The sequence below is a fragment of the Temnothorax longispinosus genome, chromosome 6 (assembly GCF_030848805.1).
Source record: "Temnothorax longispinosus isolate EJ_2023e chromosome 6, Tlon_JGU_v1, whole genome shotgun sequence".
Lineage (NCBI taxonomy): Eukaryota > Metazoa > Arthropoda > Insecta > Hymenoptera > Formicidae > Temnothorax > Temnothorax longispinosus.
The window spans coordinates 13,958,822-13,978,353 of NC_092363.1; the positions used below are offsets into that span (position 1 = coordinate 13,958,822).

The 19,532-nt window shown below is 36.5% G+C and overlaps 1 protein-coding gene across 1 annotated transcript in view; it reads right to left on the reverse strand.

Annotated features, from left to right (window-relative positions):
• The window catches only part of LOC139814732 (uncharacterized), a gene marked incomplete at its 5' end in the record, with an annotated part of 81,279 nt that overhangs the window by 33,059 nt on the left and 28,688 nt on the right, over nucleotides 1–19,532 (reverse strand). Inside the window, one exon of the mRNA XM_071781206.1 lies at nucleotides 3,880–3,977. Coding sequence (XP_071637307.1) covers nucleotides 3,880–3,977 — 98 coding nt within the window. The remainder of the gene's footprint in view (nucleotides 1–3,879; nucleotides 3,978–19,532) is intronic.

The window sequence follows — 19,532 nt, forward strand, 5'->3', positions numbered from 1 at the left end:
TTTGTATGCGTTACCCTCTGGTTGAGGTGTTCTTTACCAAGCTCAGCGGATTCACGGATATCGGAATGCCATATCAACTATCTTGAGTTCTTATCAGTGTTTTTGGTCTTAAGTAACTCGCAAAAATTCAGAGGACTGAGGGGGATGCAAAGAGAAGGATCTTTGGATCTTTACATTGTATATACGATTCAAGAAGAGCGTCGAGACATCTTGAACCGGAAACGAAGTTTGTGTTATCAAATACGGTTTCTTTTCGACGATAGTACAGAGGTTTTGTAAACCAAACATCAACTTATTTGCATCTCGAACCAATTCCAAATGTTTGCGTCATATCTCGTGGATAAGCGATTGAGAAGCGTTAGTTATTAACGCGTTTACTTATTTCTGGAAACAATTTTAATTTTTACGCAACTTCTCCGTTCGCGACTATACTTAAAAAAAAAAAAAAAGTGAAATTGGAAGGTTCGAGAAATATTGAAGTGGCCCCTAAGTGGCCGGTTCGGGCATGAGGCCCAGTGTACTTAATAATCTTGGATTCTGATTCGTTTTATTTAGAACCGAGTAAATATTTTCTGTGGTTCCTTGACAGGAAGTCATATCCTCTCTGGAAGAGGATTATCCTGATTGTCGGGACGCTGCCAAAGAAGCGTCCGAGCTAAGAGACGACAGACATCATGTTTTCTTCACGGATGGAGCTCTTGATTAAAAGGTTTCAAGAAAGTAAAGCCTTTTATGGACGTGTCTGATAGGACGTGTCTGATAGTTGTACATAATAATCTTGGATAAGTCTTATTATTATAAAATCCAGAGGTGGTGGTGATCATAGCACAGAAAGATGTGCGCTGCTCTAATGAGCCAAAGATCTGAGTTCAAGTTTGACCAGAAATCATCGACCTTTATTCGCCACCTCTCAGAAGAACTTATTTAGTGAACAGGTTGCATATATATATATAGGTACACCAACAAACGCCTTGGAGGTTAATCTCAAGTTCTGGTCTAAGGTCTATTGCACACAAGATGCGAGAATGAAGATAAGTTAGAAAGCTGCATCCTAGCATGCCACTGGCCAAAATATGATTCTGAGGATCCCAGGATTGTATTGTATTGAATCATGGCGCTGGGGTGATATTAAGTCATAACGGTTGAAAAACTATCTTAATAGTAGTAACGCTGTTTGACAACGTAAGTAGAATTGACACAGATGTGACCAGTGCATATAGCACCCGCCATGCCTCAATTTCGACCGATAAGCGAAGTGACGTCACCATAGACGTTGTTAGAAAGGCGGCAAAGTGGTCGAGAATGTTTTGCAAAGCTAAAAAAAAAAAAAAAAAAAAAACCAATTAGAGCCGGGCGCAGTAAATGGTGCGCAGGATAATTTTAATAATAATTGAAATATATATTATATATAATTAAAATATATAAATATATCGCTAAATCTATCCTTAGTTATACAAATTAAGGATTTAATTGTCCTTGTGTTTAAATCCTTTGGTTAAGTGGATATACGCTAAATGCGATTAAAAATTGTAAATGTATAAAATTTTGTTGTTCCTTTCACGGAATCTCAGGCATAATCTATCTGCCGTAATAACTTTAAACAGCTACCATATGATCTCGAGGAAGAGGCGCGCAATACAATTATATGATTAAACGAACTTACCTGTAAGTGAAGTTCTATCATAATTGTATGAAGCGCCTCTTCCGAAGAGATCGGTCCCACCCAGTATATACCCAATTCTAATATTATTAGAACCCTAGATATTACGGCAGCACTTTAAATAAATGACCAACGGAACGGGAAGCAAACCCTAGCGGAAAGTTTTAGAACTTTAAAACTGTGGTACATCGGTACATAGTAGGGGCTACTACCATATGATCTCTTCGGAAGAGGCGCTTCATACAATTATGATAGAACTTCACTTACAGGTAAGTTCGTTTAATCATATAAATGTCACGATTTTGCTTTGCCGGGGGCCTGCTTATATTCGCCCCAACTGAAATTTACTTACGAGTTGGTCTTACCGTCATTTGTCGCCTAGCGGCGTCGTTATGTAAACTAGCGCGGAAAGATTAATAATTGTTCAATGTTGCTTCAATGTTGTATCAACATAAACAATCAATGTAGAGAATCAACATGGATTCAACGTTGGAAAGATATTTAAACTTCAACATTCAACATTGCAACGTTGTTTAAACTTTTTGTGCTGTATAAGACATCTATAGCGTGTGTTTCTTAAAACTTGCAATTTTTAAATCAGTTCAGAATCAATATATTTCAGTTAAAGTAGTTTGTCCGTGACAATACTGTCAAAAAGTTAATGATAGACAAATGACATATATATAGTATTTGGCTGGGGTTTTCCGCGTTATGCACGTGTGTGAGAATCTTATATGTACATACATGTATATATACATGCACTAATATATGTGCTATTAGATCTTCTAAAGGTTAGTTGTCATATGTGTCTACCGCTATCAGAAATTGTGTACTTTCAGTATCAATTGCTTAGAAACTAGACGGTTAAAGGGCTTGTATTTTTGTAAGAATATCTTTGCAAGTCTCTTTTATCATCTTCTTTCATTAAAATCATAAGAGTACTTTGATCTCTACAATTAGAAGCGTGATATCGGAAGCCGTTTTTGTCCTATAATATATGTAACAAGTGCTAATTTTGACTTCTATTATTTCAACTTTGGTCAATCTTTTTCTAATTGCACATTTGTGTAGAGCGTGTTTACATTAATATGCTCTGTCCAATTTTTACAAGATTTCTAAGAAAATGAGTTTACGGGCCGGACTAATTATCTTAATTTTATCAGAATTATCTTATTAATACTATAACAGATTATTTATATTTCAGAAATTTTAACTTAAGAGTATCTATATAGTTATATACATCATAGTTTGATCAAGAAGTATGATTTTTTAATATATCCCTACTGTTCAGTATTATTTTTGCAAAAATATAACTTTTTAAAAAATTTAAATGCACGTATAGAGATCACTTAATACTGTAACCTTTTTGTTTAAAACGTTTTTTTACTTTAAGATTTTAAAGATATTCACTCGTATTCAAATATATGGAATTTGTTTTGAGAAGTTATTTCAACCCTTAAACATGCTTTGAACTAAAAAAAAATACCTGTGTTATTTTTCGCTACTCTACAACATAGCCAAAGCCCATTAAAATCGGTGAGGCACAATTCTAAATGTTCCCTTGTAAGTCTAGCAAAAAAGAAGTGCATAATTTTCATTCAATTGATTCCATATTGCATTTCTTCTATGACAATTTTTGGCTTCCTATTCGTGCTTTCATTAATTATTATTCACTGACCGAAACGTATGTATTGTGTTCGGAGTTTAAATATATTATATAATTGTCGCCTTATAATTGGCGCTTCGGCTCTCATTTGCCTGTATTTCACGTGTTTGATTATTCACTGTATTAAGTGTAAACTCCTGTAGACAAACGTACAGACAGTCTTGTGAACGCGACTTTCAAATTCTTATAACTCAGAAACTAATCAGAAAGTTGATAAAATTTGAAACTTTTTATCAGAGACACAAGTACCACAACATATTAGAAATTCCAAAAATTGACGGAAAATCTTTTTTCATATAAATCCTTTGATGTGCCGTGCTTCAAAGGGTTAAATAATCTCGACTGTGTAGTGCCTCTATAATAGATCTAGAAACAATCTAGTAAGAAGTCAAAACGATTTTGAGTATTCAAGACCACATTAGTAACGTAATAATAATTATTTTGAAATGATTAAACTGCTTGACGATTTATTGTAATTTATTTGCCTTTGAAACTCAATTTATGTATTGTAGAAACATTCGGGAGGGACACTTCAAATACAAAAAATACTTACTTTGTTCTTTGGATTGGTAATGCGTTATTATAGTCTTTGGACGTATTTTCTTGCGCCTGTTGAGCGTTCTTCAACTGTGGCAAAATGGTTTTCAGCACCTACATGTTTAATAATAATTTTACAGTTGTTAATAAAAATTGGATATTAAATTATTAACGTTGTATTGATAATAACAATAACGTGTTGTAATACTATATATTGGACAGTGGACATCCATGTATAGTAAGGTGCATTATAATTCGCTGGGTCATAGTAACTTGACTTATCGGCTGTTGGGTTTAATAATTATAACACGTACACGGTTTATCGAAATATTAAAATCCTAATAAAAGAAAAACAATACGCAAAGTACATAATAAATCAAAGTATATATGTACAGGATTTTGGAAAAAGTAGATGTTCCAAAAATTAACTTTGTTTAAAAATAGACATGAGATCAATACAATTATAAAAGCATTTTAATCAATTCGCCTTATATCTAAAATACAAAAGACAATCACAGAAATATAAGTTATTTCGTACATTGTAAACTTACAGATAATGGATAAACAAAAGTGAAAAAATTCTTAATTTGATTATTATTTAATAGCTAGATTACATTAAAAATTTTGTTGAAGTTATTTGGAGTTTTGCATAATAATTATCAACTCGAATAAGAATTATTTATTGGTTATACAGGGTGTAACAAAAAAGTCGGGAATTGATTGTTGTAAAAAAAAAAAAAAAAAAAAATATATATATATATATATATATATATTCTAAAAAATTTGATTGCATTTTGTAGACGTATTCAATTTTGCAAAATTGCAAATGTAAAGATTCATAAAAATTAATATTATTATTCGATTTCTTTCATTATTCTACGTATAAAAGTATGAAGGCAAAGTTATCGAAAAGTAAATACTTTATGAGATATCTCATATTTTATATTAAAAATGTCATGACAAAATTTAAAATATTTTAGGAAATTTTTAACAAAAGAGAGTTTTATGCGTATTTGCGATAATTACGTACTCGCCGACAAGGCGTATTTGGCGATCGATAGCGAAAGCGAGGGGCCCCGGACTGGTCTCGTGGCCGTGGGATCGCGACCGAAATCTACGACTCCTGGAGATCGCGGTAAGCGCGCCGATGACGACGTTCGATATCGCGAGTACGCCATTTCTCACGCGCTTCGCGTTCACGTCCGCGTGTCTCGTTGTGCGTAGTAATTCACCCGGCCGAATATTAAACGCGGGATAGTATTAATTGCGTCAGACGGTTGTTCGCGCTGGTAATTACTTTGCTCGCGATTCGCGTCCGGACACGTAGATTATCTACGGGGTATCGGTTGTGCCGAGACATTATTCCCGTGATTGCGTCCCGATGTTACCGGCCTTGCCGTATTGTTCGCGCCTGAGTCTTGCTTTCGAGCACGTACGTAGGATAATAACTGCGTGAGAAAATCGTCCGCGTCGACATATTATTTGCGTGAGAATATTGTTCGCGCCAATTGACTCCTGGCCAATTGGGACGTTATTCGCGTGATAAAATGACGGTAAAATACGGATCACCCCGACTGATTAGTTACGTCCAGATGTTATTCGCGTTATCTTAAGAAGATTATTCGCCTTAGATTAAGAATATTATTCCCACTAGATTAAAAGTATTATTCGCGGTAGACTAAGATTCTTCCTTGCGTTAGATTAAGATTATTAGCGACAAGATCTCTGCACGGCCTTGGGCCCTTGCGTTCACGCGCTCCGAGCGGGACGCGCTATCAGGTCGTGCCAGCTCACGCAATATTATTTCACGTTACACCAATTATGTTTTGCCGATGTCGCCGGCTCTATTAATTTGAAGCCTTCGGGAAGTTAGTTTTCTTTTCATATTATTTGTTCGTGAATTTAGTTTCTGTTAGTATTATCCTGCGTAATACCGATGCCTTCCGCGCGCTTATTAAATCTATGTAATTTTCCGTGCTTTTCTGGCGTCCGCGTTATCCTTTCTGTGTTATTCAAATTTGACGCTACGTTATCAACCATCTACTTGCTTTATTAATGAACGCCAAATTGGCCATTAGTATTTTCTTTAAATCGATTATATAATAAATGTTACTCTTTATTTGTTAGCCGATTGAAGTTTTGATTTATGTGTTACCCCGCCGGATATCGTGCTGCCCTTAAATCAATCCCGCCCTGCTCTTAGGTTGAGCTAGCAATTCCCTCGCACACCGACTTTGTTCGTTTTGCGTCTCTCTTTTGGTTCTTAGCGATTTCGCGGACGCGAATTAACGCGTCTGGCGCCCAACCTTAAGCTCGTTTCGGGCGAAAGGGAATCCGGTTCCTATTCCGGAACCCGGCAGCGGAACCGCATACAATTCGGGCCCTCGTAAGAGTGTTCGTCGGGGTAACCCAAAATGACCTGGAGACGCCGTCGGGAGATCCGGGAAGAGTTTTCTTTTCTGTATAAGCGTTCGAGTTCCCTGGAAACCTCTAGCAGGGAGATACGCGGTTTGGAACGCGAAGAGCACCGCAGTTGCGGCGGTGTCCGGATCTTCCCCTCGGACCTTGAAAATCCAGGAGAGGGCCACGTGGAGGTGTCGCGCCGGTTCGTACCCATATCCGCAGCAGGTCTCCAAGGTAAAGAGCCTGATTTTCCGTCTAAATAAATAGCGGATTATCTATAAAGAATTGGTGAATGCTGCAGATTCCACGATAAGGTACCTTTGAATTTATTATCTCGAATATTCGGTTCTTTCGTCCCTTTCTCCCTGATGAAAGTGATACTTTACAAGTGCACACGTGCTAATTCAAATATTCGGTTACAGGACATAACTTTATTTGCTTATATTTATCCTCAAAGAAGGACGTTTATTATTTATTCAGATTAATAAGAAAAGGAGATAAATTCTTATTTCGGAACGTAAATTCAGTGGAATTCCAATTAATACTTTTGATTGATGCGCATACATGGATTAGATTGATCATGAAATAATATTCCTTCGAATTCGTTGTGTGTCTTATATATATATATATATATATATATATATATTAAGGACTCTGTTTCGGAAAGGGTCGCTATTATCGACGCCGAGGATTGAGCGACGGTAATCTATCGACGGAGAGATCTCCGCAGCGGCGTAGTCGTCGCGGGGAGCGAGCAACACAGGTCCTAGCGCGCGTCTCGTGCATGTATGTATGTGGTCGTTGTCGACTTTGTCACGTCGTGTCTCGTGTGGAATACCATTCCGGGGGCATCTTGCCATTGCCGTGTACCGTGCGTACATTCTAAGGGCAGCTACCTTCGGTAAAAGGGAGGGAGGGAGAGAGAGAGGGGGAGAGGATATGGGTGTTTTACAGCAGAGATACAGACCCCACGCTTCGTCACTCCCGTGGTATTCAATGACTCCAAACCCTCTCTCTGCCGTCCCGGGAAAAAATGGAAGAGATCTGAACAGATTTGAGCAGATCTCATCAGATCCAATCCACTCAGATCTGGTTTGATCAAAATATTGGCCCTATCTGATCAGATCCAATCACATGAGTAGATCTGATCCGATTCTAGAGGATAGAGTCAGATATGTAACGAGAATAATCTATTATATCTGCTCAGATCCAATCAGACATGAGTAGATCTGATCCGATCCGGTGTCCATCCACTGCAGAAAATTGTTGTTTTCAAATGTTATTTTTTAAATGTGCTACTTTGTAACGATGCACCCCCAAACATGCATCGTTCCGGCAAGAACAGCACGCCGAGACCACCCCGCCGACCACCCGCGGGGTGAGGAACGGGCACGATGTGCCCAACATATTTTTTAATCATCGCATACGTTAGGAAGTCCGCGAAGGGACTTAAACGCGGCAACCGCCTCACCGCGCCGAGCGGTGCCGAAGGCGGCCGAAGACCGCCGAACGCGATCACGGCGTCGGGGCGCCGCGATCCCCGATCGTTCCGCCGCACCGGCCCGGCGCTCGCGACCGCCGTCGCACCCCCCACCACGCCGCGACGCCGCCGCGACGCCGCCGCGACGCGTATAAAAGCCCGGCGTCGCTGGCACAGAGCGCGATTCCCGATCATCCGTCTTCCAGACAACACCGATCCTGAATTCCCGCACGAAAGCTAACCCGAACGAAAGGTAGAGCGCCTCCGGCATTCTCTGTCTTCGCCGAGTGTGTCTCGGCTAGCGACCAGCTTTTCGCTCCCATCCGAATCACTCGAAGCCGTCCGGATACGAAGGTAGAGCGCCCCCGGCATTCTCTGTCTTCACCGAGTGTGTCTCGGCGAAGGACCAGCTTCTCCTCTTCCAAATCACCCGAAGCCTGTCCGGACAAGACGGTAGAGCGCCTCTGGCATTCTCTGCCCTCGCCGAGTGTGTCTCGGCCGACGACCCGCTTCCGCCGCGTTATCCACGCTTCGCGATCCATATCGCCGCTCGCCGCCGCGCTTCGCGCCATTTTTCCGCGCTCCGGGCCGCGCCAGCCGGGAAACCGGCGCCGCCCGTGCCGATACCTGCCGTCACGCGATTCGGTCCGCGCGAATACCAAAAGCAGCGGCTCCGCCCCGCACATACCGCGAGTTACCCCGCGCCGCCCGCGACCAAACCAACGTCGCCTCGCACGCATCGATCTATGTAAATGCCGCGAGTGCAAATTGTAACTATCGTAGAATAAATTTAACTATTTTCTTGTAACCAAGACGCGCCTTCATTTCGCTAACCTCGCTCTCCGTCTGCTTCTCCGCACCTCCTTCGAACCCCGGCCAACCGCGAGCTCGATCCGCGCTTCGAAGACAGGTTGTTTTAACTTTATTATAAAAGTGGACTCCACGATACAAAAGTTGTGCCGTTCCACGATTTACATAACTTGGCGCAACTTGGCACGACATTGCCATGTCTGATACCGTTCTTATACCACTGTTTATCAAATTTTTAATACGAGAATCAGATTCCGTTGGATGCCATCTATCGGATACTTTGAGATGCAGCATTATGATCTGATCATATATAATCTTATATGACTATATAAGTTTATATGTGATTATATTATTTTATTAGTTTAAATTATAAGGTATGTTTGCAAAATAATTTAAAAGATTTATGTTTTATATATACATATACACATTAATCTTTTATATTTACCTATTATTAATTAATTTTGCACGGTACTTTTTTAATGGAATATTTATAATAAATTCTAAATATGGTGTCGAAATTAACAATTATTATCTCGATTATTATTAAATTGGCAGAGACTATATTTATTATATATGTTAATGTTTCAAAATTGAGAAAACTGTTTTTAATATAAAAATTAATTGATTTTTTAACCAAAAATTATTTAAAAGCTTCGCCTTTATAGAGTTAATATTATATTTGATATAATGTCCAACATTGGGTGTAAAAATTAATAATGGACGATTTGAGAACGAAATTATTATAAGTTCTATACTAGCGAGATCTGCTCAGATCCGGCAAGATCGGAAGAGATCTGATTGGATCAGCAACACAACTTTGTAAACCAAGATTGGACTTATCTGGTGAGATCAAGACATGTCTGGCTAGATCTGCTCAGATCCGACAAGATCTGAGGCATAATGTCTGCTCGTACTTCAGGAGATCTGAAGCAATCAGATAATGTCCGATTAGATCGGAAGAGATCCGATTGGATCTGCGATTCAATATCGAACGGCAGCAATGGTCAGATCTGGTGAGATCGGATTATAGTTTAGCATATCTGGCTGCATGTGATTAAATATGGCCATGCAGATCTGGCGAGATAAAATTGTATCCAATCAGATCTGACTTTACTTGAATTTCAGATCTCATTGTATCTCATTTTATCAAATCAGACATGGTCCTCCTTTATTTTTTCCCGGGTGCGTGCCGTCGTGCGTGCGTGCATGTGTGGCTTAATAAAATAAGTCATTTGAATTATGTATCAATGCATTGTAAACAATGCAATATTAGATGCTGCTGAGAGACCACCACAACAGGATCTGAATAATAGAGAAAATGAATTGACACACAATTCAAATGACTTATTTTACTAAGCCCCTCCCCCCCACACACACAGCATGAGACTAGTCCCCTACCACGTCCATGTCGTTGGTCTTGGGTTAAGCTAAGAGTAGGGATACAATACACGCAGACCCGAATTTGATGTGATTGACTGGCTGTAGCTTGAAAACTGTCCATTAGTTGGCCTTGAGCCCATTACATTTTTTTGTTCAGGAAGTCATAAGCTACAACATATTAAAAATTTAGTCGATTTTACCAAGATCCCATTTCTTATATGATTAGTGCGGAGTTCTTTTTCAAACTTTTTTTGTTCATAACTTTTAAATAAACAATGAGCGACGATTAAGTTATCAGGAAAAGTTACTCAAGGTCATGTCCTTGACAACATATGTCAAGGTCAAGTTCATTGGAACTGACTGTGTAAAAATATATTTACCATTTATTAAGTCGAAATAAAACGTTCAAAGGTTTAAAATTTTTGTTTTTATGTGTAGTTTAAGAAAAAACGTGGTTTTTGAAAAAATTCAAAATGGCTGTTTCAGTACGGCGGCTGGAGTAGATGAAAAACTTAATTATTGAAAACATTTGATTCATTGGTCAGGTGGTGCAAAATTTACTCGATTTCGATGAAAATCGGTATCTGGGGGTTTTTCTGGTTGCTTATGAAGAATTCGTAATCGAAATCTGAAAAATCAAATTAATTTTTTTTTCATGGAAATGGTAGGGCAGACCGGGGTAAAATCGTAACTATTTTTTCGGTGCCAATTTTTAACAACAAAACAAATAATTTTAGTAAAATGTGGTATACCGTTGTAAAGAGTGAACCCTTGGCTACAAAATTTATATGGACATTTTTGGTCTACGTCGCTTTGTTTAACTGGCATGGAATGAAAACGTCAAAGGTGCAAAAATTGAAATATCGAAATTGCCGGGGCGGAGTCGTCACTCTATTCTCGGACTGAATTTTAAATGTAATTCATAATTCCGATCATAAAAAATGATGGAATACATTTTATTAATTATTTTTTAATGGAAATATGGAAACATTAATTAAAAACACGATGGCGGAAAATAATTATAAGAAAAGCGGACACACTTATGTACTTTATGCTCGCACGATTCTCGTCAACTCTATTTTGTCATCTTTGAGCACATGCAGTACATATTATCCAAGTCCTCATTGGAATCCGACCACTGCTGCTTCTTTGACTTTGATTTTCGCCGGAAGCTTCCATGATATGGCTTGGTGACGACTTCGCCCCAGACACAAGTTCAAGTTTGGTCGCTCATAAAATATTAGAAATCAATGAAAATAAAATATTTTACTGGATTCGTGTTTAGCATGCATTACTCTTTAGAATTACTTACTTTGAGATTCGGAGACACAATAATATTTAACATATTACAAATTTTTGACGCGCAAAACATTTTACTTTTGACTTCCGAAAACACGTTTGTCTCGATAAGAATCACAACATGGCACATAATTTCACTAAATTCCGTTGGTCACGTGGGCACCATAAGCCGCGTTTACAGTATTAATGGCAAGTTTACACAACATGCAAATTTCGAGATAATATCAATGATCGTTCCGGTGACGATTTCGCCCCGGTCTCCCCTATATGGGGGGTATCCAGATTTCTGGGTGGATTTAGTTTTCAATGTTTTAAATATTTTTTATTTTTATTTTTATCATTATTCTACATTTTTATTGTAGATTAACAATAAAAATAAAAAAATATATTTAAAGAATTACAAACTAAGTCATCAGCGACCTGGAAAACCCCCACATATTTTTATGGGAAAAAAATTAATTTTATTGTTTTTTTAATTTTTTTATTGATTAATAAATAATATTGAAAAAAATTAATCTTGGAAATGATTAATAATTTATTAAGCATTCCAGTCAATTCCATAAAAGAAGAAAAATTTTGGCGTAAACCAGAGGTTGATACGTTAACTCGTTTGGGAATTATTTAGGGTCAAAGTTCAAAAAAGCAAATTTTTGAACCTAAATAATTTTTGAATGGATCAACGTATCGACTTTTAACTTGCGCCAAAATTTTTCTTATTCTATGCCCTTTCAAACGATATACAACAATATGGAGGGTTCTATTTAAGGTAGTTGGTCCGTAAACCCATTTTCTTGGAAACCTCATAAAATTTGAACAGTATATTAATGTAAACACGATTAACATACCTGTGCAATTAGAAAAAATTGACCGTATCAAAGTTGAGATAATTGAAATCAAAGTTAGTACTTTTTACATGTATCACAGATACAAAAATAGCTTCCAATATCATGTTTCTAATTGTAGCGATCAAACTACTCTTGCGACTTTTATGAAAAACAAGAAGACGATAGAAGAGACTTGTAAAAATATACTTACAGACATACAAGACCTTTGACGTTTAGTTTCGAAGTAATTGATACTTAAAGTACACAATTCCTGATACTATCGGTGGACGCATATGACAGCTTATAACTTTTGAAGTTAGCTTTGAAGTGAACCTAATCTAATAGCACACATTAGTGTCTGTATACATGTACATATAAGATTCTTACACACACATGCATAACGCGGACAATCCCAGCCAAATACTATATGTCATTTGTCTATCATTAATTTTTGACAGTATTGTCACGGACTGACTACCTCAAGAAATTGAAGGTAACTTTCATGTGATTTTCAAACGCCTATCCAAGGTCAAACCAATGACACCATCTTATCTACCCCTTGAAACCATACAACTTTTGTCTGAAACATTTTTCTCTAAAATGTCGCGTTTACAAATAAATCGTGTGATACGGGTGGTCTGAGACACCCTGTATATAAAATATAGTTTTTGAAATATTTCAATCAAAAGTTTAATTGACGTGAACACTTCAAGGGTCCAATTCTGTACACGCTAAACACGCTTACCGACAGACGCGTTGGTGTCGTTAACCGTGTCGGTGCAGCTTTTACGATATGAAAAACCTGCGCAACGACACTTATCAAACTGATATAGTTGTTGGTAGGTGTGTACAGAATATGGGCCCAGATAAGCTTAGTATGTAGTACCGCATCGTAATGGCATGAATATATCCGTAGTGAATATGGTCACATTTTTAAATGTATGTACAACATACTTTGCGTTGCGGGACTATCGTATTGCTTGATGTATAACAAGAAGAATAAAAAGTAACTACCCATACAGCACAAAATGTTTTCAAAAAATATTGCTGAATATTTCTATAAAAATATTGCAAGAAATATTTAAAAATGGTTTTATTAATATTTTAAAATAATTTAAGAATTTTTTGTGGTAACATTTTTAAGAATATTTTAAGAATCTTTTAAAAATATTTATAAAAATTTTCTTGTTTATCACTCAGACAATATTTTCTTAAATATTTGAAATATATTTTTGAAATATTAAAATTCAAATCTACATATTTATTATTTTATAATCTTGTTCCAAAATATTAAAAAAATATTTTTAATTTATTTATTATTGGTTTTATAATCTTTCTTTAAATATTTTTGAAATATTATAAAATATTCTTAATTAAGAAAAATGCATGGTAGCGCATCTTTCCGTGCGAGTTTGTAACAACGCCGCTAAGCGGCGCATAATGATAAGACTAAACTCGTAAGTAAATTTCATTTGGCGGCTAATATAAGCAGACCTTTGGTAAAGTAAAATCATGACATTCGCAAGACATATATCTTTCCCAGCAATACAACGTGAGGCTCATCCAACACTGCTGCGATAATATTGATATACAAAATAATATTTTCCAAAGATGTAAAGATGTATATTTTTCAAACATGAAAAAAATCTTTTAAACGTGAAACAATTATTGCTTATTGGGTTAAACATTTTATTTTTTGTAGCAATATTTCTAAAAATTTTTACAAATAATATTGAATATATTTATTTGCAATCTTTTAAAAATATTTTTGAAAATATTTTTTTGACATGATCTGGCAGACATTGAAACATTCTAAAAATATTTTTGTGAATTATTTTAATCTTTCTAAAAAATATTTTTAAAATATTTTGTGCTGTAGTGGGGGGGTAGTTTTTTCTTTTTATTTCACCTTGCATTTTTTACGCCAATAAGTCAGGCTATTATATATATATAAGTCGGGCTGACCCAGCGAATTAATGCACCTTACTGTATATACATATATATGTCCAAGCATACATTTTAATAAAAATCAATTATGATAACAGCGCAACATTAAATGTGTTATTATTTAAGATGTAATTAGAAATAATAATAAAATAAAATAGCGTAATATCTGCAAAAATGTCCTACATAATTCCACGATTTATTTATTTCTTCGCATACTCAATAATACATCTTTTTCAATGTAATTCAATGAATTGAATTTAGAGAAAGTGCGGGTATTGTGAGATAGTAGGGCAATATAAACAATCACGATATTTAGCCTGTTAAGTGTTACAACTTGGAGTATAGCAGTGTAATTACTAGCTGCTGGACCTTTAATTTAACTCTAACTTAACGTATAAAGCGGCAGCGTAGTACAAAGTGTCATACATCAAATTGGAGATTTAGTGTGTATCGCTTACTGCGTAAGGTCAGTTTATGAACTTTTATTTTGCAGTCAATCTACTTTACAGATTCTTAGTCGCTTTTTGTTGCACGTAAAACTAGGATAAAATTTTAGTATAGTCTATTTATCAGGTGCCATATGATGTACATTTCTATTATGTACACAGTAAAAAATAAAAATGGTGATGTCATATAATGTGGGGTTTGTATAACTCGTCACTTTTTACAAGTATTGCATTTTATACTTTTTTTTTTTTTTCCCAAGAGTAATATAATGAGTATATATTATTATGAGTAAAACTTTTAAACATGTTACGTACATTTGTATGACATTGTTGAAAAAAAAGAAAGAAAAACAAAAAAAATAATGTTATTGCAAGATTAATAAGGTGTTTTCGACATGTTCGACATTACTCTTTTAAAATTTACCTTGAAAAAAATTGATATAACATAAAAAATTTACTATAAATAAACAAAATTTATTAGAAACACGTTATAACAAACATTTGGCATTACAATTCAGTGAAAATTGAGTTTAGTTATTTTTAACAGGGAAACTGTGCCTAATATCCAGCTATTTCATAAAACTAAAATTTTGATTAAAATTCTATAAAAATATAACTAAACCGTATCATTTTATTCCAAGATTGTCGTAATGCAATCTCAATGACATGAAATATGTGTTTAGTGTTTAATATACGTTGCATTTCGATATTCACTGCCAGTACTAAAAATCTATAGTATACATGACGTAAATTATGGATTTTCAGTACTGGCAGTGAATTTTGAAACGCAGTCTGAATTGTCTTTTCTGAAGGAAAACAAAAAAAGTAACATTTGACGATATTACAAAAATGTGTTCTTAATATTGTACTCTTACACATCTTTATTAAAAATAAAATTATGACACAATACATGCTGGAAATACACACAATTCAAAATAGGATACATAAGATTAGCAAAAGTATCCCCCTTTAGTGATTAAGAAAGTCCATAGGATTTGTCACGGACTATAGAATGGGATGATATGGTCAGCATCACGCTTGGCCGATTTATTCTCAGAGAAGATTCCATTATTCATTTAACAGAAGGCTGAGAAGGCTTTAGAGGTATTCTAGAGGCAGACCAGGTAAAAATGAGCGATGTAAGGAACACTCCTAGAATAAAGGATAGACACGGCTCCCCTACACTGTGTGGGGAGCCGAGCTGGGGGCGCGGGCGAGTGGGCGGGAGACCACTTGTCCGCCGATAGTCTTCCTTACAAAAATATTTCACCGCTTTTACACCTCATATAGATTGTTTTTAGCCCGTTTTATCATTTTTGTGTCCGTTTCTTGCACTCTCAAGCACGCGCAGTCTACTGCGAAAGAACATGATGAGTATACGCGAGTATGCGTACGAGTATTTTTTAGTAGATTGTCCATTTTTAATACTCGTTTTTCAATCGATGAGTGACAACACGTTAATACGTTTTTTTTTTACTCACAAGGATGAGGACAAAGTAGGTTGTCCGTTTTCAACACTCTTTTTTATTTTCAGTTGATGAGTGACAATACGTTAGTACGTTTTTTTTTTACTCACAAGAAAATATCCGCGGATTTCGCCCGATTTTAATCCTTATGGTACATACATGGGGATTTCGAGTCGGCTAGATTTCAAAATTTCTTATAAATTCTGAAAGACTCTTACTCCTCATCTCCTCCTTATCTCTAAATTTAAGTACATTTATTCTACAAACTTGACACTTTTTCAAAGTGTACCGTAAGGGTTAAATGTTTTAGTACTTGCTATATTCATCCTTCACCAATAGATGAGTGGTACGATGTAATATTCAAATATTCGCGAGAAATTTGCATTGAACGTTAAAAGTGCAATATCCCGTGTAGAAATTTGTTAGGGATGGCCTTACATACACAAGGCCCCGATCATTAGTTATTAGGGTTTCCTTAAGAAAGGTTTTTTTATTTTCATCTAATAAGGCCCTTATTGTAAGGATTTGATAAGGATGTTTGAACTTGAAATATATTTACAAACACAAAATTTCGTAATAACCCGGCATTGGTTTCTGACATTCACCCGACATTAAGAAATATTATTCAAAATTTTATTACTCTTCTTAAACTGAATTTGTTTCTTGAGATAATTTTTGAAAAATTATATATTTGCGCTGGTTATGACATGTGTAGATTATATAAAACACTTTTATCAAATTAAAAAGTAGTCTACCACGTAAGGCAGTTGGCTCACGATCCAGAGGTCCCGAGTTCAAATCCCACCAAGGTAAGTGTGTTTTATATGTGTTTTTAAATACGAGAAAATATTTATAATCATAGACTGCATATCTTAAGAAACAAATTTAGTTGAAAATAGTAATAAAATTTCAAAATAAATGATTTTTTTTCATGTCGGGTGAATCAGTCGGAAATCAGTGTCGGCTCGATACTGGCACGTAGCATTGGACCAATGTCGCACACAGGACGTATTTACCACTCAAAAATACTCTTAAGAATACGTTATTACCACTCGGATATACTCGTACGCAATCCGCTTTAACCACTCGTTTTTAAGCAAAACCCTGACCCTTTTGCACCCAAAAAACGGGTGGTGCTCATTGAACCAAAAAAAAAAAATGAAAAATTTTCATAAGGACCCCCGCGCGAGGGGTAGCGGGTTGGGGCTGGTGTCCTTTTAACCCGCTACAAACAGGAAAAATAGGCCCAGGCCTCGGGGCACACTGTGCCCCAGGACAGGCGCCCAAGTTATAGGGCCTGGCGCGGTGGGGAGGGGGGGGTCCCGGAAGAATCAGTGCGTTTCCCGGGGCCCCCTCTCCAACGCGAAAAACGCGCCACGAAGGATACCTGCGGGGTTTTAGTCGGTAAGAATCCGACACTCTTCTCGCCACGCTCCCGGAGGCGGAGGGGGGGTCTTTTCCCTCTCACAACGAGAGGGCTACCGGTCAGTACTGGCCGGTAGTAGAAGATTTCCCCGCGTAAAAAAAAAAAAAGGACACTCCTATAGGGCGGAAATAACAAAAGAGGCATAACCAATTAAATCATCACAGTAATAGTTGGCAACGTGTATTTGTAATTTAGGAATGAAATTAGACACAATTGTAAGCGGCAGATTGTAACGGTTAATAAGAAAACTAAGTTATCGATGCGGTGATGTAGGGATTCGGCGATTTGAGAAGTGACGTAGGATATTTGGCACTAGCGGCGAGGCGCTAGTAGCGATTGAAAGAGGAACATGATTTGCGAATATTCAAAGTAGGAGAGTCGCGATGTAGCCAGCGTGAGATCAAGTCGTATTATAGAAAACCTATGAGAATGGCACGTATTAGTAGAAGCGAATATTGAAGCGACGTATATTATTAAAGTTGTGAGTTGAGACTGAGTATTTAGTGAGTTTTGTATATTAAAGTATTGAGACTGACAAGGGAACGGTCGGAAGTGTGTATTGAGACTGACAGGGAACGGTCGGAAGAGTCATCCCTACCCAATTTGGATGCGCTTTGGATATGTTGTTGAGCATAAAAAAATATTAGACACGTATTTTTTTTTGCTGCGTAACTCGACGTTTAGGGGTTGAAACAACCCCTTGAAAATAACGGATTTTATAGTTTAGCGAATATCTTTGAAAATATAAGGCGTAAAGACAAAACATTTGTACGAAATGTTTATGGCTTTTTGTGCTCTTTACAATGGCGTAATCAGATTTTTCAAATTTGTCACATTTTTTAATTTAACCCCACCCTCACCTATTATTTTTGTCAAATATAACAATTTTTCCAACGCAAATTTAAGGGGGTATGACACCTTTGAGCATAAACTCTTTTCACGATTTGTTTTAACATATAAAGAATAGAGAGCAATCGAAAATCGGCTTTAAGGGGTCTTTTTATTATACATTGAAGATGTAAAAAAAAATTTTTTTGTATATAAAATACACCATGTCAAAAGAGGCCGTGTGCGTCACGGGGATCCAGCTGGTGTACATGATTTCGGCTGACTGGCATGACCTAGAACAGAAATCCAAAAAAATTCTTAATCTGTGATAGATTGGCTATGAAAGTACCTACGTAGGATTTTTTAAATTGGATTGTTATTTTTTTTTTGGGAACCAATTTTATACACGATTTTACACGATTTTTCAGTGTAAATTTGGACACTTTTGTTCAAATTAGTGTCAATTTCGCAAAAATCAATATTTTTCAAAAATTCTACGTACTTTCATAGCCAATCTATCACAGATTAAGAATTTCTTTGGATTTCTGTTCTAGGTCATATTAGTCAGCCGAAATCGTGTACACCAGCTGGACCCCCGTGACGCACACGGCCTCTTTTGACAGGGTGTATATTTTATATACGAATAATTTTATATACAAAAAAAATTTTTTTTACATCTTCAATGTATAATAAAAAGACCCCTTAAAGCCGATTTTCGATTGCTCTATTTTTTATATGTTAAAAAAATCGTGAAAAAGAGGTTAAATTTCATGCTCAAAGGTGTCATACCCCCTTAAGAGCGTCAAATGCCAAATACATCCATGTATATTTTTATTATGATCCCATTATTAGATTTTTGGCAAGACGAGATGATGTGTGGTATAGGCGTCGCGCTGTAGGTAGGTGTTGCGTTATTTCTGTTCAGTTGCGCCGTACGCTTAAAAATTTCCATTTCAACTCCGGGATGACCGAAAACGCTGATGCAAAGGCCAGCGCAAGGCACTGACAGCGAGAGGTTAACGCTATTTGCAACGTCTATACCACATATCATCTCGTCTTGCCAAAAATCTAATAATGGTATCATAATAAAAATATATATGGATGTATTTGGCATTTGACGCTCTTAAATTTGCGTTGGAAAAATTGTTATATTTGACAAAAATAATAGGTGAGGGTGGTGGGGTTAAATTAAAAAATGATGACAAATTTAAAAAAATCTGATTACGCCATTGTAAAGAGCACAAAAAGCCATAAACATTTCGTACAAATGTTTTGTCTTTACGCCTTATATTTTCAAAGATATTGGCTAAAAACTATAAAATCCGTTACATTCAAGGGGTTGTTTCAATCCCTAAACGTC